This window comes from Saccopteryx bilineata, chromosome 2 (genome assembly GCF_036850765.1).
Source record: "Saccopteryx bilineata isolate mSacBil1 chromosome 2, mSacBil1_pri_phased_curated, whole genome shotgun sequence".
NCBI classification, from domain to species: domain Eukaryota; kingdom Metazoa; phylum Chordata; class Mammalia; order Chiroptera; family Emballonuridae; genus Saccopteryx; species Saccopteryx bilineata.
In genome coordinates, this window is record NC_089491.1 from 226555937 (window position 1) to 226583061 (window position 27125).

General features: G+C 43.7%; 1 protein-coding gene across 7 annotated transcripts in view; it reads left to right on the top strand.

The window, feature by feature from the left end:
- HLCS (holocarboxylase synthetase) overlaps nucleotides 1-27125 on the top strand; it is a 193205-nt gene that overhangs the window by 18528 nt on the left and 147552 nt on the right. For 4 of the 7 annotated variants that reach the window (XM_066259413.1, XM_066259408.1, XM_066259412.1 and 1 more), the window contains exons 3-5: nucleotides 7116-7278; nucleotides 8963-9909; nucleotides 15034-15216. In XM_066259413.1, coding sequence (XP_066115510.1) covers nucleotides 7227-7278; nucleotides 8963-9909; nucleotides 15034-15216 — 1182 coding nt within the window. In that variant the 5' untranslated portion in view covers nucleotides 7116-7226. Of the gene's footprint in view, nucleotides 1-1063; nucleotides 1171-7115; nucleotides 7279-8962; nucleotides 9910-15033; nucleotides 15217-27125 lie in introns of all 7 variants that reach the window. The other 3 variants (XM_066259414.1, XM_066259410.1, XM_066259411.1) reach the window with 3 other exon arrangements.

The window sequence follows — 27125 nt, forward strand, 5'->3', positions numbered from 1 at the left end:
AACCACCAGCATTCAGGGTGGATGGAAAAGATGAGCATGTCCACGGTCCTAGAGCAGACCGGCTCTTTTATCCCCACTTTATGCTCCTCTCCTTCTCCCACCCCCTTTCCTTCTGGTAACCACCAGACTCGTGCCTGTGTCTATGAGGTTTTTTGTTTAATGGGTTTGGGGACAAAAGATGTAGGTTGTTTTGAAAGAGTTTAGTTTGGTTAGAGATAAGGGAAAGATAAAACAGGTGAAGGGGGCAGTTCTAGGATAGGTATTTCCTGCTCCTGGTTTGGCTGTGGGCCACGGTCAAAAAGTTCATGCATAAGCAGGATATGGTGGTGTCTGGTGGTTGGCCTTTTTTTTTTTTGATAGCTGCCTGGAGGTTGATTCAAAAAAAATTTTTTTTAATTTTTATTGAATTTATTGGGGTGACATTAGTTAATAAAATTATATAGGTTTCAGGTCTATAATTCTATAATACCTCTGTATTGTGTTCACCACCCAAAATCAAGTCGTTTTCTGTCACCGTTTATCCCCACTTTACCCTCTTCTCCCTCCGCCACCTGCCTCTCCCTCTGGTAATAACCACACTGTTGTCTGTGAGGATTTTTAATTGTCTAATCCCTTCGCCTTTTTCACTGAACCCCCCAACATCCCTCCCCTTTGACAGCTCTCAGTCTGTTCACTGTGTCTATGAGGATGTTTCTGTTTTGTTTGTTTATTAGATTCCACATATAAGTGCAATCATATGGTACTTGTCTTTCTCTGACTGGCTTATTTCACTTAGCATAATACACTCCAGGTCCATCCATGCTGTTGCAAAGGGTAAGAATTCCTCCTTTTTTTTTTTTTTACAGCCAAGTAGTTCCATTGTGTAGTACCACAGCTTTTTTACCCAGTCATCTTTGGATGGGCATTTGGGCTGCTTCCCAGTCCCCCCCCCCCCACGGCAGTCAACCCCATCCACATTCCAGCCCTCAGATGGGGGAAGAGTGAAGCTTGGCTGCCAGCCAACTTTCTCTTTAGCATTGAGATCCAGAAGTTTTAGATGTCTTTTCTCCTCCCATCTCTCCAGCTGCAGGGGAGCCTGAGACATATATTTTGTTCCTGGGCAGCCGAGGGTTCAGAGCAAGCCTGGAGTGGTGTCACTGCGAGGGAGAACTAAAGAGTAGCTATGGAGAGGTAACGAGCATCTCTGCCATAGTCATCCCATTTAATTTACCTTCTCAAGAAGATTTCATTAAAGATACCGTTTAATGCGGTTGCTTAATTCCTGAATTTTCTGGGGGTCAAAGATGCCTACCCACCAAGGGTACTATCCAGTTGATTCATTTCATCTATGACCCAGCATTTGGTGGGTAGTGCAGCCAGGAGCTGGAGATGTTTAGAGCTTGTTTCTGACCAACCTTGTATGAATCTGTATGTATTCTTCATCTAACTCTAAAGTCATTTGAATTTGACAGGATCCTAAGATATTCAATAGAAATCTTTTTTTTTTTGGAAAAACTTTATTGATTAGAGAGAGAGAGAGAGAGAGGAGAGATAAAGAGAGGAGAGAGTGAGGAGTATCAACTCCTAGTTGCTTCACTTTGGTTGTTCATTGATTGCCTCTTGTATGTACCTTGACCAAGCAAGCCCAGGGTTTCGAACTGGCAGCCTCAGTGTTTTGGGTCAGTGCTTTATCCACTGCGTCACCACAGGTCAGGCTAGAAAATATTTTATGTAAGGGAGACTTTTGAACTTGGTGAGATATTACATTCTTTTACATTTTTAGGACTGTGGAACTCTTATAGATACTTTCTGAATTTGAGTTAACTCAGCTGGCTTTTATTGGTGCCTTTTGGTCCTGGGTATTCCTTGAGGACAGGTGTTAAGTTGATGAAGCAGATGCATCACTGCCCGCTGTAGTCAGTGCAGCCTCCAGTCCTTTGGTTATGGAAGGGATTTCTGCACGCTGCTTCTATGAGGAAATCCCTTTGTTTAGGGCTGCTCAGGGCTACCTTAGCTTTGATCTCTGGAAGTCAGCCTTTTGCTTGACTTCCCCTTTTTTCCTCTACCCTTTTGTTTCCATCTCAAAGTGCAAAGTGGAAAGGCCCTGTTTGCTTTTAGCCCCCGGAAAGCAAACACCCCTGGACCCTGGAGGAGGTGGGTGACAGTGTAGCTTCACTTTGATCAGAGCACCCAGCGCTGCTCACAGGAGTTTGCATGGTCTGTGACTCCTGGACCTCTTTCCTAGAAAAAGGAAAATGCACTTTGGTGAGGAACTGACTGGTCAAGTTGAGAAACTTGATCAGGGATGTGAGTGTATTGTTCTGTGGCTGCTTCCTGTCCTTCCCTGGGCTTTGTTTATCTCCTGTTTCTCTGCTCCTTCCGAGAGGTGTGTGCAGAGTTACTGCTCAGCTCCTTTTACACTAAGTGCTGCCTTTGGGGTGTTCAGCCTGCGCTTGCTCCAGCAGGTTGCTGAATCAACGTCTGAACACTTGTGCGGGCTGGCTGTCCACTGGCTGAGCTTTTCCGTTCCCTGATGGCCAGCGATAGCACTGAGAACAAAGATGCTGTTAGCTCTGTGCAGGAGGTGGCACTGTTCCCTTTTATATTTCCCAGTCACCTTCATCTGAAAAGTCAGCATTTGCTGAGGTGAGAATTTATCTTATCCTCCTGAGCTGACATCCTCCCTCCATTCTCAAAGCTGGACATCAGCGAAATATTAGTCTGAATTGTAAGCTTCACATTATTGGATCAAAGATGTTGTCTTGGAAATGCAGAGTCTGACTGGAACATTTGGATAGTCCAACCGTACAGATCAGGGGTCCCCAAATTACGGCCCGCGGGCTGCATGCAGCCCCCTGAGGCCATTTTATCCGGCCCCCACCGCACTTCTGGAAGGGGCACCTCTTTCATTGGTGGTCAGTGAGAGGAGCATAGTTCCCATTGAAATACTGGTCAGTTTTTTGATTTAAATTTACTTGTTCTTTATTTTAAATATTGTATTTGTTCCCATTTTGTTTTTTTACTTTAAAATAAGATATGTGCAGTATGCAGAGGGATTTGTTCATAGTTTTTTTTATAGTCCGGCCCTCCAATAGTCTGAGGGACAGTGAACTGGCCCCCTTTGTAAAAAGTTTGGGGACCCCTGCTCTAAATATTCCAGACCAATTAATACATTTCAACCTTTTGACCATAAAGACTTACATTTACTATTTTCCCTTTTACGACAGTGTTATCAACCTTTAAAATTATTTTTTTCTTAGAAGAGAAATTAAATTTCATTTGAATTCTCTCTGAGAAAGAAATGAAATACTAAGGCGTAATGTTCTGTGGGGTACGCCCTGGCAGGATAGCTCAGTTGGTTGGAGCGTTGCCCCGAAGCGCAGAGGTTGCTGGTTTGATCCCTGGTCAGGGCACGTACAGGAGCAGATCAGTGTTCCTGTCTCTCTCCCTTCCTCTCTCTAAAATCAATAAAATAAACATTAAAAAAATGTTTTGTGAGGTAGGGTTGAGTCTTGGAGGGTCAAAACCATTGTGATAGCTGGGATTTTTATACACCCTATTCCCCCAACCAATTTCCTCAACACCTTACTGACAGGAAACCAGAGAATAATTATGAATAATTTGCTGTGAATATTTGTGTACAAGTTTTTGTGTGTGTAGACATATGTTTTTCCTTAGATATATATCTAAGGAGTGGAATTGCTGCTTCATTGATAACTGTATGTATATAAGTTTTTGAGGAACTGTCAGATTCTTTTCCAGAGACTTGTACTATTTTATATTTTTCTTTCTTTTTTTAAGTGAGAGGAGGAGAGATAGAGAGGCAGTCTCCCACATGTGCCTCAACCAGGATCCACCTGGAAATCCCTGTTTGGGGCCAATGCTTGAACCAATTGAGCCACAGGCTGTGGGAAAGGAAGAAAGAGAGAAGGGGGAGAGGGAGAGAAGCAGATGGTCGCCTCTCATGTGTGCCCTGACCAGGGATTAAACCCAGGATTTCCTTATGCCAGGCCGATGCTCTATCTACTGAGCAAACCGGTCAGGACCCCATTTTACATTTCTACCAGCAATGTATTTGGATTCAGACTTCTCAGCATCCTCAACAACGCTTGTTATTGTCTTTTCGATGATAGCCATCTGAGTAGAGGTAAAGTATCTCACTGGTTTTGATTTGCGTTTCCCTAATGACTAATGATGCTGAGTATCTTTTCAAGCACTTATTGCCATGTGTATATTTTCTTTGGACAAATGTCTTTCAGATCCTTTGCCCACTTTTATTTATTTTTATTAAATTTTTTAAAAACTTTTATTTATTTATTTATTATTTTTTTTGTATTTTTCTGAAGCTGGAAATGGGGAGAGAGAGACAGACTCCCGCATGCTCCCGACCGGATCCACCCGGCACACCCACCAGGGACGATGCTCTGCCCACCAGGGGTGATGCTCTGCCCCTCCGGGGCGTCGCTCTGCCACAACCAGAGCCACTCCAGCGCCTGGGGCAGCGGCCAAGGAGCCATCCCCAGGGCCTGGGCCATCCTTGCTCCTATGGAGCCTTGGCTGTGGGAGGGGAAGAGAGAGACAGAGAGGAAGGAGGGGGGGTGGAGAAGCAAATGGGCGCTTCTCCTATGTGCCCTGGCCGGGAATCGAACCCGGGTCCCCCACATGCCAGGCTGACGCTCTACCACTGAGCCAACCAGCCAGGGCCTTTTTAAACTTTTAGTGAAAGGAAGGGAGGCAGAGACAGACTCTCACATGCGCCCTGACTGCAATCTGCCCTGTAAGCCCACTAGAGGGCAATGCTCTGCCAATCTGGTGTCCTTGCTCCATTGCAACTGAAGCCATTTTTTAGCATCTGAGGTGGAGGCTATGGAGCCATCTTCAGTACCCAGGGTCAACTCACCCTAATCAAGCCATGGCTGCAGGAAGGGAGGAGGAGAGAGAGAGAAAGAAGGGGAGAGAGAGAGAGAAGTGAGGAGAGAAGTGGAGAAGCAGATGGGCACTTCTCTTGTGTGTCCTGACTGGGAATCGAACCCAGAACTTCCACATGCCAGGCCAAAGCTCTACCACTGAGTCTACCAGCCAGGACCTCCTTTGCCCAGTTTTAAATTGGTATTTGTCTTTTTATTGGTGAGCTGTAGGCCTTCTTTGTATATTGTGGATACAAATCTGTTATCAAAGTCTGTTATCAGATACATGATTTACAAATATTTTCTCCTACTTTGTCAGTTGCCTTTTCTTTCTTTTTTTAATTGATTTTAGAGAATAGAGAGAGGAAGGGAGAGAGAGAGAGAGAAGCATTCATTTGTTGTTCCACTTAGTTGTGCATTCATTAGTTGCTTTCCCTATGTGCCCTGATGAGGGATTGAACCTGTAACCTTGATGTTTTGGGACAATGCTCTAACTGACTGAGCTAACCAGCCAGGGCCGCTTTTTCATTTTCTTGAAAGTTTTTTTTATTGATGTACAAAAAAATTTTGATGAAGTCCAATTTATCTCTTTATTTCTTTTGTTGCTTATACTTTTGAAGTCCTATGTGAGAAACCATTGCCTGATCTAAGGTGATGACAGTTTACACCTATGTTTTCTTTTACACGTGTCCTAATTTTAGCTTGCATAGTGATGATTTGATCCAGTCTGAGTTAATTTTTGTCCCTTGTATACATGGCATGGTGTAGGGGTCTGTTTTCATTCTTCTGCCTGTGGAGATCCAGTTGTACCACAGTGTGTTTATTTTTCTTTCCCAGCTGAATTGTCAGCTGTCTGTAAGTGTGTATGTTTGTTTCTGTACTCTCAGTTCCTTTCCATGAGTCTGTTTGTCTACCCTTCTGCCAATTGGACCTTGACTTTTGAGCCCAAGCTTCCTGGAGGAGCAAGTACCCTCGGGGCAGCAGGGGTTTGGGTTATAGGGATTCTCCTCAGCTCTGTAAGTTCAGGATTCACCTCAGCTTTGGGTCTGGCAGTTCTTCATTGTCTAGTCAGTTCTTAATGCTATTAAGATGATGTTTTATTTATTTTATCCCATACTTTTTCATTGTTTTCAGCAACAGTTTGTTCTAAACATCTAGCCTACCGATATAAAAAATGGAATTCAAAATTATATACCTCTGAGTATGAGATTTGGGGCAGTATATTCCTGAGAAGATTAATTTTGGGAAGTAGGGATATTATTCATGGCATCTTAAAAAATGATCACTGTGTTTATTATTGCTTTTAAAGCCAGATTCCTAATAGCTAATAATAGCCGCTTTCATTAACTGAGCAGGATTTTTCATCCCAAGCTTTCTACTGGGCTTTAACCTTATTAACATGACAAATTTATAAAATGATGGATATTAATATTATAATTTTTCCTGTTTTATGAGTGAAGAAACTGATACCTGAGCCGTTCTGAGACTTGCCAGCAAATGCACAGTGACGATCAACTGAGTAGACCCAGGCCCAGGTCCTTGGACTGGACTCCAGGGCCAGGCTCTGAACCCTAGGACGCTCCCCTTCTCCTTGCCCCAGTTCCAAATTCTTCTCGTATAAAAAACCCAGAGGCCAAAAGGGACTGAGTTTTGTCTGCCCTCATTTTCCCTGTTCTCCTTGTGGTGGGGATGTAAACTGGGATAAGCTGGAGTTTTGGGGGGAGTCCCTGACAGTTCTCCTCCTTCAGGAATCAGTGGGAAGCATGTTTAAACCTCCTCCAGAGTCTGAAGCACCAGACAGAATCACGCTCAGACACCCAAAGCTTTCATGGGCGCCGCGGGAGTTTTGTTGGTCATGGTCCCCACTTTGAGAAAAGCTGGTCTACAGGTTACATTATGAACCATTGAATATTGTAAAGTTATTTGCTTCTATTTCTGTTACCAAAGGGCAAGTTTATGTTTCCCCAGGGTCTGGGGACAGCCCTTGCCTCCTTGACTACCATGAGAAGCTGCGGAGATGTCAATGACCTTGAGAGAAGAGGGTTATAGTTTGGTGTGCTTTGTGAGCCCTGCTTTTGGGTAGAAATAAGACTGTTAGGTCAGAACCGCTTGCACGGTAATAATGTAGCAGGGGAGAGCTGAAGGGGAAAGTGAAGCATCTGGTTATTTTCAAGAAGAGAAATCTCAGCCTCTTTTTTTCTTTTTCCTCCCTCACCCACGTTTTCTTAGATTGTAAAGTGGTCAGACTGCTGTTTGCCATTAGCTTGCAGACCCGGGGACCCTTACCAGTTAATTGCCAAAGCAAGTGTGGATGACTTCAGTAAGTTGGGGGTGGCATTCATGGAAGATAGACTTCAGATGGCTAATGGACTGATACCCCAAAAGATTGTGTGTAAGTAACTTTGGAAGATATTTTTATCATAGCAGAGGTCTTCAGTTAATAGCTTAAGGACTGTTGAGTCCTCCTATTTGGTACGACTTAAGGGGATGCTTATTTTCAGTTTAATTCAGTCAACAAGTCATGTGTATATATAATTCATACACGTGTCAGTTTCTTTTGAGGTGCTTACCCCTGGTTAGTGCTTTTAAAATTCTTTGTTAAAAAAAAACTTTTTTTTAATTTATTGATTTTAGAGAAAGGGAGAACGAGGAAGAAACATAAATTTGTTCCATTTATTTATGCATTCATTGGTTGATTCTTTTTTTGTTTTGTTTTGTTTTTTTACAGGGATAGAGAGAGGGATAGATAGGGACAGAGAGACAAGAACGGAGAGAGATGAGAAGCATCAATCATCAGTTTTTTGTTGCGACACCTTAGTTGTTATTGCTTTCTCATATGTGCCTTGACCGTGGGCCTTCAGCAGACCGAGTAACCCTTGCTCAAGCCAGCAACCTTGGGTCCAAGCTGGTGAGCTTTTTGCTCAAACCAGATGAGCCCGCGCTTAAGCTGGTGACCTTGGGGTCTCGAACCTGTGTCTTCCGCATCTTAGTCTGACGCTCTATCCACTGCGCCACTGCCTGGTCAGCTCATTGGTTGATCTTGTGTGTACCCTGACCGGGGATCAAATCAACAACCTTGGTATATCTGGACAGTGCTCTAACCAACTGAACTACCTGGCCAGGGTAGTGTTTTTAAAATTCTTAAACAAGGATATTTCATAATTGCATTGTCTATGAACTACTGTGCAAATTCAGAACCCATGTGATATGTTTCTCCCAATCTAATACAGTGTAATTAGTGTCCAGACTATAGTTTGATTGAATGGAAAGCATACCCAGTGTTACTATGATGTTCTAACTCTTAGCAGATTTTTACCCAAAATATACATATCACAATTCTGGGATACACCTTTTTTTTTTTAGGAAATGTGCAAAATGTTCTTACTTAATTAGCCTTCAAAGCTGGCTTTCCATGTTTATGAACGTCTTCATTTGTATCTCGAGCAAATGAGTGTCACTTACCAGCTCAGAAATCTGTGTAAATCACTTAATTTCCCCATTTGCCATGTATGTGTGCCTAATGCCATGTCAGATGTGTAGTAGGTGCTCAGTAAATGTTGACTGGAACAGTCCTGAAACAATTTGAGTCCTGAGAGAAGATTCTGGAAAGGCCCTCCTCCCAGGCTGACCCTATAAAGTGTCCCCGGACTGACTTTTTCCTGGGGTGTGCTTGGATAGACTAGATTAGTGCTTGTTTTCAGTTTTGTAGTTTCATTGTCATATAGGAGATTGACACCCAAGAGATTGAATCTAGAATTCTGTAAGCAGGCAACATTACCTCTCTGAAGCTCACTTTCTTCATTAGTCTCTGAGGGAGTCTGAGGTTTCCCAGTTCATATGGGAAAGGTGTGTGGAGACTTAGATTTCACTTGGGATTGTCAGGGGCCTGTTTCTAGCGGGGGGGGGGGGGGCAACGATGTGGTTTTGCAGCGCTGAGGCGGGGATGCAGTGGGAGCCCCGTAGGCGACTGCCCGGGAGCATGAGCCAGGGAATGCAGAGAGCGTAGTGAGGTTTTGAACTAAGCTGCATGACAAATCAGAAGAGTTGACTGAGTGTCTTTTCTGCTCATGCTTTAGCAGTGCACCTGCAGGACTCTGTTCTGAAGGAACTGAAGGACCAGGCCACAAACAAGCCAGCCCACATCCTGCATCCAAACCCTGAACCTGCTGTTGAGCTTGAGCCCAATACGGACATTATGGAGCATGTTGGCAAAGATGATCCAAAGGTTCCAGGTGCAGAACCTACCCAAGGGCAAGGCGGTGCCTCTGGGAGGGAGCCTGCTGGCCAGAGCGCCAGAGGAGAGGACTCTGTCGAGCTCTGTCACCTCCATCTCTCTAGTTGCCATGAGTGTTTGGAGCTGGAGAATAGCACCATTGAATCAGTAAAGTTTGCATCTGCAGAGAACATTCCAGATCTTCCCTATGACCCCAGCGGCAGTTTGGAGGGTGTTGCTGATGCCATCGGCCCTGAGAGAGAGGAGAGGAGAATCAACATCATGGGGAAGGCACCCAACATCCTTTTCTATGTGGGCTCTGCCTCCCAGGAAGCTCTGGACAGGTTCCAGCAGGTCCAGTCTGTTCTGGCTGACTGTGTGGACCCGGACAGTTACACTCTGTATCACCTGCTGGCGGAGAGTGTGCTCAGAGACCCGTGGTCAGACAACTGTGTGCTGTTGGTCATTGCCACGAAGGAAGCTATTCCCAGAGACCTGTACCAGAAGTTCATCGCCTACCTTTCTCAGGGAGGGAAGGTGTTGAGCTTGTCATCATCCTTCTCGTTTGCTGGTCTCCAGGTGACCAGCAAGGATGCACTGCAGGAGACAGTCCAGAACTTGGTTTTCACCAAGGCTGACCAGAGCCAGGTGGTGCTCAGCATCCTGAGCTGTGGCTGTGTTTATCAGGAGGGCCCTGGGGAGCGGCTCAGCCTGGGCAAGCTCCAGGGCCACCTGCACAGTGAGGACAAGGAGAGGCTGATTGTGCAAGTGCCTTTTGGAACACATGGAGGAGAGGCTGTTCTTTGCCAGGTAGGGAGGCGGGTATCCCTGTAAAGATCTTTGGGTATCTCTGATTGGGAAACACGCCCCTATGGCTGTGCATTGGCAGGTTTGAGAGTCTGCACTGTGGGGCACTTTTGACCTGCAGCTGAGAGTGTTTTCTAATATGAGTGGATGGTTTAGATCAGGGCTTTCCTGTCCATTAATATCTCATCTAACCAACATACTTGTGATGGAGGAACATGGCAGATAATGTAATGGCTAATTTAGGATTGCTGGTTAACCAAGAATTAGTCAGAAAATCCTTTCTTGTTTTGTTTTGCACTGGTCATAATTTTTCTAAAACACCTCAGTCCACTCCCTTGCCTCAGAGTACACTCTGGTTAATATAGTGAAACCTCCGTTTAATGTGGCGAGTTCAACATCTCAGAGTGGTGATTCCAAATGTTAGTGACCATCATGTTACCGTATTTCAACGGTTTCTATGATCGCTCCGCAACTGTGGGGGCTGTGAGTGTTGAAAACATCTTCAAATCCTCAATTCCTTTCCTGTGATTTGTCACTCTTAAAGTATGAGTGCTGAGAAACATTTCAAATCAGAGAACATTGAAGTGATTTAGATTTAGGGCATATTAATATGTAGGTAAGAAAATAAAGGAAAGGGAGACTAAAGGAAAAGGCATCCTTCCATCTGAGTACTAACCTGTCCCGACCCAGCTTAGCTTCCGAGATCAGACGAGATCGGGCGCGTTCAGGGTGGCATGGTCGTAGAGTACCTTCCCATCCTTAGCAGGTCCTTTAGTTCACCTGCTAGAGTATTTTGTTTGTTTGTTTGTTTTTTACCATTTTCCTTTTAGCTTTCTGTTTATTTGTTGTTTAAGCAAACAGTAACAGGATAGGCAATTTTAGAATTCCTGATCACTTACTGCAAATAAAAATTTTTTATTGATTGATTTTTAGAGAAGAAGGGAGAGAGAGAGAGAGAGAGAGAAAGAGAAACATATATTTGTTGTTCTACTTATTCATACTGTCATTAGTGGGTTCTTGTATGTGCTCTGGTGGGGATTGAACTCACAACCTTGGTATGTTGGGATGATGCTCTAACCAAGGGACCTGGCCAGGGCCATTTACTGTAAATCTTTTAATGCCTTCAGGCAAAAGTTTTGTTCGAGTTAAGTGAATATTCTCTTTAAGGATTTGATGAACTGAAGAATGAGACAACTAAGGAGATGGAGAGATTTTGCCCAGAGTAGTTCCCAGGATGAGTGTAACAGATTTTGTTTCATTGTAGGAATCTTTTCATTGAGTTAGAGAACTGTTTCCTTTTTTGTTGTGGTTTGTTTTTATTTCCTATGTTGTCTCTCTTTCCATTCCTTCTGAGTCTCCTTTGGTTTTCTGACCAAACCTTTTACAAAGGTATATGTTTGTTTCTTTACCATTTTCCCCGCTCATTTGTTCCTAAGATAGTACTCAGCCAAAGAAGCATGTAACTAAGGACTCTGGACATCAGAACGGATTAACATGGATAACCCAGTTGGGTTTTCTCTAGGTTGCAAACCACATGAATTTGTTTTTGGAAGCCTAATAAATGTTCCTCTTATCTTTTTCTCTGCAGATATGGTAACTGTAGTTACTGCATTCTCAGAAAATCCACTTGGAAACCAGACTTCCTAGGGCTATATTTCAGTTTTGAATAGCGAATTTAACCACCCTGGTGCACAGACTTGTACTAGAAAATTGATTTGGCACTGTTGTGATCCGTTTCTCTGCATTACACAGCAAGTCTGCTTGCTGTGCCATTTAAATTGACCCCGTTACTGTCATAAAATTTGATACTGCGTGCCTTGCTCTAGAAAAAAAAGGCAATATGATGCAGCTTCAAAAATCAGATTCAGAGGATTAGAGTGTCATTTTTGATTTTAAATGACTTCCAGTCTCTGTGACAGGGTCACTGTTTTCAGGCCTGTGGGACTGTGATACCTGGCCACTGAGATCAACCAATAAATATCATCACAGGCTGGTTAGTTTCCCCTTTCCCTGTTCAATTTCATAGCCTTCATCTTTGTAATAAATCGAGTAATGATGTAACCCAGTAAGAGGAGGCAACATACTTCAAGGGCAGACCACAGCTGCACAGTAGGCGGTGGTCTGGCGCCCAGGGAGCTGCATGGTGAAGATTTTGCCATCTACCACCAGGAAGAAAAGGGGTTTTGCAGTACTGGCTGTTCTAGTTGAGTTCGCAGGGAAAATTTAAGGCTGTGGATTAGTGATGACATTGTATTATCAAAAGGGCCCAGAGTTTGGCATAAAATCTGCATAAAATCTCTAAAATGGATGAAAAAAAGTACATATATAGGGTTAGCAAAAGTAGGTTTACAGTTGTGAGTACATGAAACACAATTTATTCTTCTATTGTTATTTATTAATTATTGTATTTTCCACATGAACAACTGTAAACCTATTTCTACACCACCTCGGTATTTTTTTTTTTTTTTCCATTTTTTTTTCTGAAGCTGGAAATGGGGAGAGACAGACAGACTCCCGCATGCGCCCGACCGGGATCCACCCGGCACGCCCACCAGGGGCGACGCTCTGCCCACCAGGGGGCGATAATCTGCCCATCCTGGGCGTCGCCATGTTGCGACCAGAGCCACTCTAGCGCCTGGGGCAGAGGCCACAGAGCCATCCCCAGCGCCCGGGCCATCTTTGCTCCAATGGAGCCTTGGCTGCGGGAGGGGAAGAGAGAGACAGAGAAGAAAGCGCGGCGGAGGGGTGGAGAAGCAAATGGGCGCTTCTCCTGTGTGCCCTGGCCGGGAATCGAACCCGGGTCCTCCGCACGCTAGGCCGACGCTCTACCGCTGAGCCAACCGGCCAGGGCCGGTATATTTTTTTAATGGATATTTTAATTGGATATTAATTTTTTTAATTAAAAATTTTAAAGTTTTTAAATTACAGTTGACATACAATATTATATTAGTTTCAGGTGCACAATATAGTGATTTGACATTTATATAACTCACAAAGTGATTCACCTTGATTAGTCTATAGTACCCATCTGACACCACACAAAATATACATATATGTATATTTAATTTATTAATTATAGAGAGAGGAAGGAAGAGAGGGAAACATTGATTTGTTGTCCCACTCATTTATGCAATCACTGGATTAGTCCTGCATTTGCTCTGATGGGGCATTGAACTTGCAATCTTGGCATAGTAGGATGACGCTTCAACCAACTGAGCCATCTGGCTAGGGCTATATTTTTTTCTTATTTAAATTAGCATGTGGCAGAAGTGGTTTCCATTTTCATGGCAGTGTTTGTCAACCATGACACTGTGGACATTTTGGGCCAGGTTCTCCTTTGTTGTGGGGTGTCCTGTGCCTTGTGGGGTGTTAACAGCATCACTCACTAGATGCTAGTAACAGCCTCTCTCTTGAAAAACCTTCATTTAAAGAGAAGCCAAGTTACAGAAATGGGCCCATCACTATGGTAACAGCATTCTAGGCGAAACAGGAGACACTGGTTGGATGGCATAGAGGACCACAGTGTATACTCCTCACACGCATGCTCTGCTGTTTGGGCTATGAATGGAGGTGCAGGGCCAGATGTGGCCTCTCTTCTCGCTTCTGTTAGGAAGTGTCTAATCTTATGACCAACTGAAGTGCTCCTCACACAGTCTCTAGGGCTGTCCTTGCCCATCCCTCCTGGCAGGCTGGAGACTGTAGGGTCAGCCCTCCTCCTCCTCGGCATCTCCTGCACGTGACAGTGAGTTCCATACACCTCACTGCCTGTGCTGCTTGGATCTGTGTGGTCACAGACCAGGGAGCATGTGTGCCATTAGTCATGCTCCCCACTCCCTGGGGCCCAGGTGGGGATAGAGCCTCACTTATTGCATTTGTGTCACCTGTAAGGAGTAGTGAGTTAAATGTGACCCGCCTCTGTGTTGACTGTTCGCACCTGCCCTGGCTTTATCTACCGGCGATGAAAGGACACATTCAGGGTAAGACTGTGGCAGGAGACTCAGTAGGACTCAGATTCTTTACACTCTTTTCCTCTTCTCTCTGCTCCCCTCTGGCTGTTTAGAAGACACACTCACCTGCTGCTGCTGTTCAACTGACTCAGTTGTGGGTGAAGCAGGGACCTACTGTAGTAGGGAACTTGTGGACACTGCTCTACCAACCTTGTCAGATTGGCCTCTACTTGCAGCAGCATGACTTTGTGGACAGTATCTGTGGACAGTGTTTCTGGCTTGGTGAATGCTTGGGTGGGAATGGTGAGACTTTTAAGTTGCCTGAAGGCTGGCACCAGACTATGTTTAAGATGCTCCTATACCATCAGGTCAAGAGCTCTGCACACAGCAGAAACCCAACAGCTAACCCTGTTGCATAGATGAGAAAGCAAAACAAATAAAGCAAACGTACTCAGGGTGCTTTCCTGGGTACTCAGGATTCCAGCACCCTCAAGGCTCCACTGCCCAGTTAGAATCTGACCTCAAAGTACTGGCACCTTCCTCTGTAGCAAGACACAAATCTTTCTTTGGTAAGTGGCACTGTTCCAACTTTAACTGCACAACAGAGCCTGAACTAAATGCATTAAGTTCCTTTTCTTAAAACTCAGGTGAAGGAGGGAGGTGGGGCAGGTCTTTCCTCCAAACTGACTCTGAATTCCTGCAGACACGCATAACTGGGGAATAAGACTACTGCCCTCCCCAGCTTGGGTCCCCATAGTTATGGCTCATAGGTGCAGTGGAGTTTCAAGCCTGATGCAGTGTGCTTTCCCGAGTTTATTAGTGACTTTATGTGGGTTCTCAGCACAACCCTATTTTTGAGTGTTTTGATTGTATAACCAAGTTCAGTGACTTGCCCAAGGTTCTAAGACTGGTTAGTGATAAAAGTTGGGACCTGGAAAGAGTTTGGTTACTCCCCTGGGTCATTTCCACCGTGGCCTCTCAGCCTGACAGCCACAGTTCTAATAGGCTCTTCTGAATCTTTTTATTGCTTTATTTATTTTGTAAATATTCAGGTTCAAAGTTTATATTGTGTTGATAATTAGAAGGATTCATATTCAAGTTTTCAGAAACATTGGTAAAGACAGTGTTTTTGTTCCTGTCTCTAAGTGCCCCTTGTTAATGAAGTGTTTTTCTCCCTCAGGTGCACTTAGAACTACCTCCCAGCTCTTCAGTAGTGAAAACTGAAGGAGATTTTAATCTGCTCAAAGCTAGCAATATGAGAAGATACGAGGTCCTGAAGGAGATTCTGACCACGCTTGGCCTAAGCTGTGACATAAAACAGATCCCTGCCTTAACACCTCTTCACCTGCTGTTGGTGGACGAGGTGAGTATGGTCACCCTTTTCCTGACTTGTCCATTGCAGTGGACTTTGATTCTTTTTTTTTTTTTTTTTTTTACAGAGAGAGAGTCAGAGAGAGGGATAGACAGGGACAGACAGACGAGAATGGATAGAGATGAGAAGCATCAACCATCAGTTTTTCGTTGTGGCTTCTTAGTTGTTCATTGACTGCTTTCTCATATGTGCCTTGACCGTGGGCCTTCAGCAGACCAAATGACCCCTTGCTGAGCCAGCAACCTTGGGTCCAAGCTGGTGAGCTTTGCTCAAACCAGATGAGCCCACGCTCAAGCTGGCGGCCTCAGGGTCTCAAACCTGGGTTCTCCACATCCCAGTCCGATGCTCTGTCCACTGTGCCACTGCCTGATCAGGCTCTATTTAGATTCTTTAAAAAAAAATTTAGTTATTGATTTGAGAGAGATAGAGAAGGCACAGAGAAATAAAAAGAGAAATACTGATTTATTGTTTTACTTTTTTATGCATTCATTCATTGGTTGATTCTCGTATGTGCTCTGACCAGGGATTGAACCTACAACCTTGGCATATCAGGACGACGCTCTAACCAGCTGAACGACCTGGTTGTTTTGATTTTAAAATATAACTAATATTTTTGGCATTTATGTAAGAGAGAGAAGACTATTAGAGCAGGGGTCCCCAAACTTTTTACACAGGGGGCCAGTTCACTGTCCCTCAGACTGTTGGAGGGCCGGACTATAAAAAAAAACTATGAACAAATCCCTATGCACACTGCACATAACTTATTTTAAAGTAAAAAAACAAAACGGGAACAAATACAATATTTAAAATAAAGAACAAGTAAATTTAAATCAATAGATTGACCAGTATTTCAATGGGAACTATGCTCCTCTCACTGACCACCAATGAAAGAGGTGCCCCTTCCGGAAGTGCAGCGGGGGCCGGATAAATGGCCTCAGGGGGCCACATGCTGCCCGTGGGCCGTAGTTTGGGGACCCCTGCTATTAGAGTTTAGAAAGTGTTAAAATTAAGGTTCTGGCCCTTCCCACTTTAAAGGGTCAAGGGTCACTGTTTTGTGTGTCAGGAGTGTATTTGGAAACCACAGTTTATGCATTTGGGATTAAAAACCTTTGTTTCCATTTGGATCCTTCTCAGCAAAATTTTTTTTCCCAGTGAATCTTTGAAAGGGAAAAATTACAGGTTTTTATTTTTGTGCTGACGCCTGCCACCTTGTGGCCAAAAGGGCTCTGAATGTTGGTTTCTTTCTTAGCTGTGTCTAACAGGAAAAGGGCCATGGAGCTGGGAATGTCTGCAGGAATTTTCCTGGCCTGGTGTCTGCATTTCATGCCTGTGGTTGATACCTGTTCTGAGCAGGTTGCCAGGTGTGTCTTCTTGCTAATCCCTCTGCTTTACCAAGTTGTCAGTTTCTTATTAATTGTGGAAGATTATTTTGTGGGTCTATTTCTTTCGTCTCCTCTAAATAGGGAAATTGGTGAGTTTAGCAACATAACTGTGTAGATTCAGCAAATACTTTATAGTTCAGGTAACTCTAAACACCAAAATTATAAGCTTTCCCTTGAAAAGAATACGTTATATCTCCAACCCCAACATTTTTAAAAGAGGGGGAACTTTCTTGGCAAGCTTGCTGTGTGCAGAGCAGAGCAGAGCAGAGCTGGGAGCCCTCACTTGGAGAACAAGGATACAGAATCTGGAGCATTTAGGATTAGGATATTTTAAAGGAGTATTTGAAGACTAGAGGAAGTAACATGAATGAAAGTTCTGTATAAATTGTATTATTTAAATATAATACATTGTGTTGTGATATTAATCTGAGATTGTTGGGAGGTTGAGTATGTTACACGTGTCTAATGTTTCTAACAAGTGCTTGGTGCTATAGTTCATGATTTTTAAAATTAGTAATAAAATAACGGGTACTTTTATTTCTGTCTAAGGAACATTCACTTACTGCATTTCATTACAGCGTTTAGCCAGTTTGCACTCTTTTTAACGGGTGCTCTCGAGAATTAGTGGTATGACTTGTTTGCATCTGCATCCTAGGAAATCAAAGCTTCACATCTTTTACTGGTTTAATGCATTCCGTTAATAAAAGCACCACCTTCATCCCTCTGGTGACTTATAAAAAGTGTCAGAATAACCTGACCAGTGGTGGCTCAGTGGATAGAGTGTTGACCCAAAGGTCGCTGGCTTGAGCTCAAGGTCACTGGCTTGACTGGAGCCCTCTGGTGAAGGCACATATGAGGAGCATTCAGTGAACAACTAAAGAGACACAACTATGTGTTGATGCTTCTCATCTCTCTCCCTTACTGTCTGTCTGTCTGTCCCTCACAAAAAAATAAAAAACACAATGTCAAAATAAAGTTGGTCCTTAGAACTTCAACTCTTATAGACGACCCACCTACAAACCTGTAACCATGGAAGGGTGCAGAGCCACGTGGGTAAGAGGAAATGTGACAGTTACTCTCATAGACCTTCTCCCTCACTCCTTTCCTGACCATGGAGGGCTGAGACTAGACAAGGGAAGAGGTGCCTGCCTGCCAGGAGGAGGCAATGTTCCCTTCTCATATGAAGTCTATTCTTGGTCTGGTTGACCTTGGCTATCTCTCCTGTGGGCTTTTTCCTCCCAGCTGCTTCTTTCTGAATTCTGTTTCACTCTGGGAGCCCAAGGAACTGCATGAGTGAGTGAGTGAGTGTTGTGAATATCCTCATTTCTTAGTGTTTATTAATTCCCCTTGGAAAACCTTAACTTTGCTGTAGAAGGAAATGTAAGAATTTAGGGCTTTAGAGAATGTTTTCCTGCAATACAAGTTCTCGAAAGGATTGTCATGCAAATGAATGTGAAGATAGCTTCTCACTCACTGTGATGAGCTTTCTTGAGGCAGCTGGGTGATTCCTGCCCTTTTCCTGATGCCAAGACAAAGGCATGTCAAAACACTTTCTGGTCCTTATGTTGGTGTGGTTCAGTTTTTGTAGGTAAAGATGACAGATTGAGACAAGAATACTTTCTATTTGCTTTGCTTTCTAGCAGTCTTCTTAGCAGATCTCATTGATCCTCATGGCATCAAGTTATGTGGAGAGGCTCTTGGCATCTTGGCATCCTGTTATGTTAGACACAGGCCACCCTTAGATTCATCCCTTGCCTTCCGTAATTACAAGCCTGCGTAGGTTCCCTGCTTCCTGCTTCCTGTAAAATACTCTGTGCTGTTGGGAATGGAAAGATCTCTGACCACATGGTGTCGCTGCTGAGCTACGCTGCCTGGTGAATGGACACCCTGGAGCTATAAAGTAGTCCAGATTTAATTTTTTTCTCTTGATGTCAGTTTCACATGGTTTAATTTAGTAGTTTTCCATGATACTGGTGGCATTTTTTGAGGGGTCTGCAGAGATTATTTCAGTGTCACAGTTAATAATATTCATCCTTCATTAAGCATTTACTGTGTCCTAGGTACTATGACAGGATGGAATATGAAAGAACAAAATATACATACTAGTTATCTAAATAGTTTTACTGCATACCAGCTGTGTTTATACAGTTTGGTGCCTAGACACTCACTCTCTACAGCAAACAGCACAGAAGATTTATGAGGTACCTCTGTGCTTCCATATTACTGCAATATGAATGAAAAAGAATAGCACAGTGATCCAGGTAGGACAGAACATCCAAAGTGCAGCTGACCCTTGGTGTTTGCTAGGGGTGTGTTCTGAGACCTTCGTCGACCCCCAGACACCCGGGAGCATGTGATTTCTGCTATAAAATCCAGTCGGAATGATTTCATGGTGTTCCTGTGTGTGGCCAGACTAGAAAACGAAGCTTGCTGAGGTGCAGACTCCTGGCGGCCAAGATGGATTTCCTCTCTGACTGAGGTCTTCCCATGTAATCGAACCTCCCAGGGGCAGGATTGAGATTTGGGCCTCAGCATATATGATATGTCAAAGTAAACCAGGAAAATATGTGAGCACACGCATACCACACATACATGTCCATAGAAAAAAGACTGGAAAGAAATACAGTATATATATAATATATTTTTGGGTGGTAGCCTAAGGGTGATTTTAATATGCTTTTAAAAATTTTGTTGTATTTTCCACATTTTATGTAATGTTCATGTATTATTACTATTTTTTAAAATATTTTATTTATTGATTTTTTTAGAGAGAGGAGTGAGAGAGACAGAGAGAGAGAGAAGGGAGAGGAGTAGGAAGCATCAACTCCCATATGTGCCTTGACCAGGCAAGCCCAAGGTTTCGAACCGGCAACCTCAGTGTTCCAGGTCGACGCTTTATCCCACTGTGCCACCACAGGTCAGGCCTCATGTATTATTTTTATAAAGTGTAAAACCAGTTACTAAAAATTAAAAAACATGCTGGACCAGGCAGTGATGCAATGGATAGAGTGTTGGACTGGGACGCGGAGGACCCAGATTTGAGACCCCAAGGTCACCAACTTGAGCAAGGGGTCACACTCTCTGCTGGAGCCCCCCGGTCAAGGCACATAAGGCACATATGAGAAAACAATCAATGAACAACTAAGGTGCTGCAACAAAGAATTGATGCTTCTCATCTCTCTCCCTTTCTATCCCTATCTGTCCCTCTCTCTGTCTCTCTCTGTCTCTGTCACACACACACACAAAATAAAATTAAAAAACAGGCCCTGGCAAGGTAGCTGAGTTGGTTAGAGCGTTGTCCTGACATACCAAGGTTGTGGGTTTGATCCCTGTTTAGGGCACATGGAAGAATCAACCAATGATGGCATGAGTAAGTGGAACAATTCGATATTTCTCTTTCTTCCTCTCTGTCCAAAAATCAATAAATAAAATAAAAAAATTAAAAAAAATTACTTTATATCAGTAGACTTTGAAGGCATTCAATCAGTGGTCAAAACTTGAATAAGAGGCAAGGAGTCCCATATAGATATTGATATTTTATTTAATGTTCAACATCTTTATTAACTTTTAAAAAAGCACGAGCTTTGTTAGTGTATGACTTGACCCTGGTGAATGGCCATTAGGCTTAATTGTGGCTCTCAGGGCCTCTGCTGTCCCTTGCCTCCCTTGGGTGGAAGTTCCTTCTGGTTCATGATTTAAGTCCCCCACCCTGCTTGGATATAGCAGTTTCTCGATGGAACCCCATGAACTATTGAATATTTCTCAGAGTGGACACACACATGCTGACATCACTTGATGGGCCCTGTCAGGCAGGTGACCTCCTCTCTGGAGGTGTGAGTGGAGCATGAGACTCATGAGCTACATGCTAGACCAAGGGTTCCATGGAGTGAGATTGTGGGGTGGCCGCCTCCCCACCTGCCACTGGCAGTGACAGGAAGTTAACAGGACTGCACCTTCACTGTAGGGTGAGTGTGTGTGGGAACAACACTGAAGAAAAAAACAGTTCTTTCCCTTGCAGAACCTGAAGTCCAATTGAGAACTCCCCCTCATGCTTCCACTTTTCTGTCAGGGAAACGGGAGAGAGAAAAGGGCATGTGCGGGAGTGGCCAGAGAGGTTTGCCCTGAGATGGATGTGGGAACCTGAATGCAGGACAGAGCCGCTGCCCACGGTCTCTTTCCATCCCCCAGCCTGGCTGGCACAGGAAGAGGGTGGAACAGTGCACTGCCCGCCTGCCCGCCCAGCGAGCTCCCTCCCCCCCCCCAGATGTCCCTGCTGCGTCCCTGTTGTGGTCTGGGGAGCAGGAGGTTCTTTCCGAAACGACAGAGCTGGGATTCTTGTGGGCCTTCCTTGTGGCTGGGCGGCTGGGCGCTAATGACGTGTAGGCGACCTGAGAGCGAAGCAGGCAGGATGTTGGCAGCAGTCCTGCAAGGGGGTCTGTGGTTGTTTTGCCTTGGGGTCAAGGTGTAACTGTAACAAGAAGTGACAACTGGGTTTATTATTAAAGCAACTGGCGGAAAATCACCCTGTTGTGTGTGCGTAACTGAACTGTAGCGTGGGAGTTGCGGGATGGACCAGATAAGCTTGAAAAAAGAAACTAGCTTCACATTTCAGTTTGATTCAATCCCAGATTATTTGCCATAAATCTCTCTCCCCCCATAGGTATTGTTGATGATAATAGTTTTGATAGTTGTAAATGTGTCAGAAAATTCCTGTGTAGTCCCTTCCACCAGGGAATTATTTTCTTGATGTTGTTTTATGAAGAATCTTAGTCTAAATCATACCATATGGTTCTTATTCTTACTTCTCCTACTGACCACTTCACTTAGTAAACACTGCGTGCCTACTAAGTGTGAGACCTTGCTGTGGAAGTTTCTGGAAAACAAGGGGTAATTTCTCATGCTTTATAGTTAACCAAGTGCCTTCACGTGTGCCGTGGTCTCATCTGGTTGCACAGTGGCCCTGGGGGAGAGATGCAGGGGAGGGGTCCTTCCTATTAGGAAGACCAAACTAAAGAATTTCATATATTTTTTATTAGAATTCATTAGAATTTATTCAATTAAAAATTTTTTTTCCTTCTTGCCTGCCTACCTTCCATCCTTCCTTCCTCTTTCTTTCTTTTGCTCTCTTTTTCTTTTTTTCTTTCTCCTTCCCTCTCTTTTTCTTTCTTTCTTTTTAGCATAGCATTTGGTACAGAATGCTTCCTGCCTTCACCTTTAATTCTAGTTCTGACTCTTGAATGTACAGTGAGGGAAACTTCTGGTGTTACCCTAAAATACAACTTAAAAACTAATTTTTAGAGATCCAAATGAGAGAAAAAGTCAGAATTCCAGGTGTGCCCTGAATAGTTTTTGACATGCGGCTGACGTGGTGTTGTGGCAGCTTTTACAATCCGGCCCCGTCGAGAGAGCAGCTGGCAGATTAAAGCAAACATTTCAAAGCTTTTATAGCTATGAATGTTTTTAAGGCTCTTTCATATACCTCTTTCTCTCCTTTCTTTCTTCCTTCGCCCTTCCCCTATGCTAGATATTTATTTTGTTCATTTTAACTGACTTCCTGTTTTCAGACCACAATACCTGTTACAAAGGTGACATGATGAGTTTTGACGTTGAAATGTCAAAGAAATGACACGTGGAGTGTTTTCCTTAGCTGCCTTCATTTTATTCTTTTCGGGGGGGGGGTTGGGAGAGGCTTTTCATCTACTGTATATACTGTATTCTTTTCGAGTCTTGTTTCCACATGAACGTTTCAAAGCAGCTCCTTTGGAGTTCATACTTCTGGGCTCGAATCAAGGCAGAGACTGACAGTACGCAGCGGGACTTACAGGGCACCTCGGTTGTTTTCCACTTTCGACGGGCGGTGTTAGAGTCTAGGTCTGTCCTGTGTTGCCACTCTGGCTGGCGGGACTGGGGCAGGGTGAGGGGACTCTGAGACACAGGGACCTCTTTCCCCAAAGCTGCATCCTGGGGACAGCAACCTGTCTAGGAAAGGTGGTTTTATTTTCTCATACTATTTATATTCACCGCGATGCAGTCACAGATTTGTGGATGGGAAACAGGTTCTTTTGGAATAAAAAAACCCAAACTCTCCAGGACCAAATGTTTTTTGTCTTCTGCATCAGTGCCCTAATAGCTGCCATGTGTGAGTGGTATAGATCATGGCGGCAGCTCCTGGGGAAGCCGATTGAAGCTGTCTCTGGGAGTTTGCCTCGTCCTTCAGAGCAACTTCTGTCTCCCAAGTTGAAAAAAGACATCGCAGGGAGTGAGCCCGCAGTGGTGCCAGGTTTGAGGGCAGGATAAAAGGGCCCACACCTTGTGATCGATCAGGTGTAGAGCTGAGGGCCATATGGTGCGGTGGGGTGCCTGTGGTAATGGCACAATTGTTGGAGCGTGGCTCTCAGTTCAGGAATCCTGGGGTCTGAGACCTGCTTTCCAGTTGGTGAACGTTACCCTTCACTCTTTGGGATGCCAGGGATAGTTGGGGGCAAATTGTGTTTCTGTGCATGCTCACGATTTGAGAATGTTGCTTCAAGAATTGTCTTGAGAAAACTGTTTATGGTGTTTCTGATTCAAGACTGACAGGCAGTGTGTGGACCCGAGTGGTGTCTAATCCCCCCACTGCCCTGCCTGCATGGGTGCCTGGTGCTGGGGTCTCGGCCGTGAGGCTGGGCCAGTGCAGGTGAAGACTCCTTTGGCTTCCTCGTGAGAGCAGGCTCGCGTAGCATCTGGGACACTCAGCCCAGGTTGGTCTGTCTGTCTGTCTGTCTGTCAGTCTCTTTCTCTCGGAGATGAGAGAATGCTATGCTAGTCACTTTCTTAGCTTTGTTCTTGTTTTGAGCCTCGTAGCTGCTCCTGAGCAGATTATGTATGTTACAGGCTGTGATTTTGGTTCTTGTTGATCATTGGAGAAACTCTCTCATGAAGAAATTCTAGAGCCCAGACCCCATTTCATCAATTGAGCAATGTGGCTTTACATGAAAACATCTTAGTTTTCAGAACGTTTGTTTTTATTAATATTCCTTAGGGGTATTTGAGTCTTTATAATTTTAACATGAATTAAAATATATATTCATATGTCTGTTTTAACTAAAACTTCAAGAAAATGCTGAAAGATTGCTGAAATAGAACCTTTCCCTGAGGAGAGGTCTTTTCCCCCCTTGCCCCTGAGTATGAGGGAGACTTAGGTTATACTATCTAGAGGTATCTGCTGAAAAGGAAATAAACTCCTTCATGGACTCTGACTGAAACATAACTTTGTTCTATGGGTGTAAGTTTTGCGTCTCTCCCATGCTTGGTCCATGTGTGGGGAGAGCGGGGTTATGGGTAAAGAGACAGATTGTGTTAGCACTTGCACCCCAAGGTTTAAATTCAGATTCTGAATATAATCTCTTGTGAAAATGAGCTGGCATCGACCCTCCCCCATCAGCTGGATCCTGAACAGGCACATTGCTGGACTGTTTGCCAGTGTCACAGACCATGCGTCTTTCCTGAGCCCTGGACTGTAAAAACTTCTCGTTTAAACCTAGTGGCCTCCTGCACACAAAGCCAAAGTTAGAAAAATCAAAATAGAATATTCTTCTTAAAAAACTTATAAAGCTTAGCTCTTCTAGGGCCTGGGAAAATATTTGGTGAGTTGTGTTCTTGTCTTTGCGCAAGAATGAATCCTCCATACAGCCGTTATTACAGTGATTGAATGAGGGTGCCGCGAATCCCCTTCCTGTTTTTAATCTCAGTAAATAAGGAAATATGTCTTTTAAAGGAAAACAGTATAGCATGGTTTTATAAATTAAAAAATGATGGTTCATTTTTTTTTTGTGGGGGAGGATAGGGTGGTAGAGTGGGGAATGTCCAGACTGTTTCAGCCTAGAATTGTGTAGATTATTCTAGAGTGTTGCTTTGCATAAGCAACCTTGGTATACATGATGATTTACATTTTTTTCTTTGGCTGTTCAGTCCACAAAATGCTTTAAAGGTCAAAGGTCTGTAATTTTGAAGCTTCTCCTCTTTGAGAGTGTTCTCCTTCAGTGATGATGGGATTAGGTGTGGAGTCTTAGGCTGGCTAAATGGATTTGTCACAGAAAACGGCTTTTTAAAGGACAGCTCATTTCCACTGAACTCACATTACCAAATGTTCTCTGTTCTGTTGGGAGAGGGTCGGGAGATGATCTTTCAGATTCTTTCCAGGACTCTGCAGCATCATGTTGATCCCAGGAAAGCAATTATCGGATTTTTTGTTCCATAAGATGCACCTGACCATAAGACACACTTAGGGTTTTAAGGAGGAAAATAAGAAAAAAAAATATTCTGAACCAAATGGTGTGTTAAAATATTTAATAAAATACCGTATTTTTCACTCCGTAAGACGCACGGTCATATTTCCCTCCACTTTTGGGGGAAAAAAGTGCGTCTTATGGAGTGAAAAATATGGTAGATCCAAAACAAACACACACAAACAAAAAACAAAAAAAAGCATTTTAAGTAGTTCTTTTAGATACATTCTTTTCTAAGAATTTGTGATAATAACCATTTTCGTCTACACTGGCACAATTTGATAACCTCCGCCCACAGCTAATTTCAGCACAAAGAAAGAAAGTTATGCTTCTGCTTTATGTTATTCTAGGTTCTTTGTCACATTAATTTTCCTGTTAATTTAAGAATTCAATGCAACACAGTATAGCAGCTTCAAATTTACAAACAAGTGGTATTTTTAAAGTTTGTGTGCCACCTTGGCTGTTTTAAAAACACGGTGCTGTTGTTTATATCAGTAGTGTTTTCTCACCAGCTCTCCGATGTCGCCATGCTCCGTAATGGAATGAAAGCGCGGACTCCCACTTTGGGTGCCATGTGGGACAGAGCTCGACGGGCGGATCACGCACAGCGGGATTGCCGAATCTCTCTGTTTCTCCAGTGTTGAGCTCAGAGCTTAACAGCTCTGTTTCAGACATTGCTCAAAAACAGCCTTGTTGGACTCCTAGTAATACTGTGGTGTCTGTATCCTTATGGAGAAGGAAATAATTTGCATTACTAGGTTAATACTTATATTTAAGAAAACATTTTTTTATCTTTCCATGTAACTTTTGAACTTTATATACAAGTAAAAGGAAATACAGGGCGGGGCAAAAGTAGTTTGCAGTTGTGAGTGTGCAGAACAACAGTTTATTCTGGTATTATTATCTATTATTACTTTCTGTATGAACAACAGTAGACCTATTTTGGCCTCACCCTGTGTCTTAGAGAAAATTTCAAATATGCAGAACAATGTACCGAAACGCCTGTGCACTCAGCACTTGCTTCATGGTCTTCCATCTCCTAGCCAGTGTTAGCTCACCGCTTCCTGCCCATTTCTCCTCTTGGGTTGTTTTGAAGTGAACCTCAAATCAGATCTCTCGCCTATAAACATTTTATAGTATGTATGTCTGAAAGGTAAGAGTGCTATTTAAAAACATAACCAGCCTGACCTGTGGTGGCGCAGTAGATAAAGCGTCAACCTGGAAACACTGAGGTTGCCGGTTCAAAACCCTGGGCTTCCTGGTCAAGGCACATAAGGGAGTTGATGCTTCCTGCTCCTCCCCCCTTCTCTCTCTCTCTCTCTCCCCCCCCTCTCTATAATGAATAAATAAAATCTTAAAAAAAAAAAAAAAATAAAATTAAAAAAAAAAAAATTTAAAAACATAACCAGAACACCACTGCCACACCTAAAGCAAAACACTTCCTCCATATAATCTCTCATATGCAGTCCCATTCCGGTTTCTAAGCAGACAGACCTCTTTAAAGATAGGCTGCAGTGCCCATGCCTGTCGGTCTTTCATAAAACAAACCGATGAAGGAAGCAACTGGATAGAAACCATTGTAACTTTTTGGAGGAAATGATTTGGAAACTTGATTTCAGTGCCTCTTTGGAGTGCCGTACTTCAGCCCCGTAATTAGGCCATTCTGAAAATGGCAGCAAATAACTATTTGTATAACATGCAGAACAGCCCTGCACGTTGAAATCGAGGAGTTTTGTTCCAACCCTCCCCTCTCAGAACGAAGCAGGAGCTCCTCGCCCTCTTTTTGCTGCCCGTGAAGTCTCGGGTCTCCTTTGCTGGGCTGAATTGATTTTTGCTCCGTATGCTTTTGGTTCAGGTTGATGTTTAACCTTTGGCCCAGCCACTTTCTTATAATAAACAGTTTGTTGATGAGAGCAGCTGCCCAGCAGATTGTTTCCAGATTGTTCTCACGGCAGAGAACAGAATGCACCTTACGAGGAAGTCGGCTCGGGACTGTGGCTCCTCTGCACAGCTATCTGCCTTTGAACATGGTGCTATTTATATCAGTGATGTGATGTGAATCCGTGTCCGAAACCTGGCCTTGCAGTCTTGACTGTTTGATTTTGTGAATGAATGATAGCAGCATTTTCTAGAAGTCTCTGCTATATTCCTCATATTGCAGTAGGAATATTCCTAGTATCTGGTATATGGAAAAATTGCCTGGTGGTGCTGTGTTGGGGAGTAGACAGAACAAACTTTGTTTTTATTTATT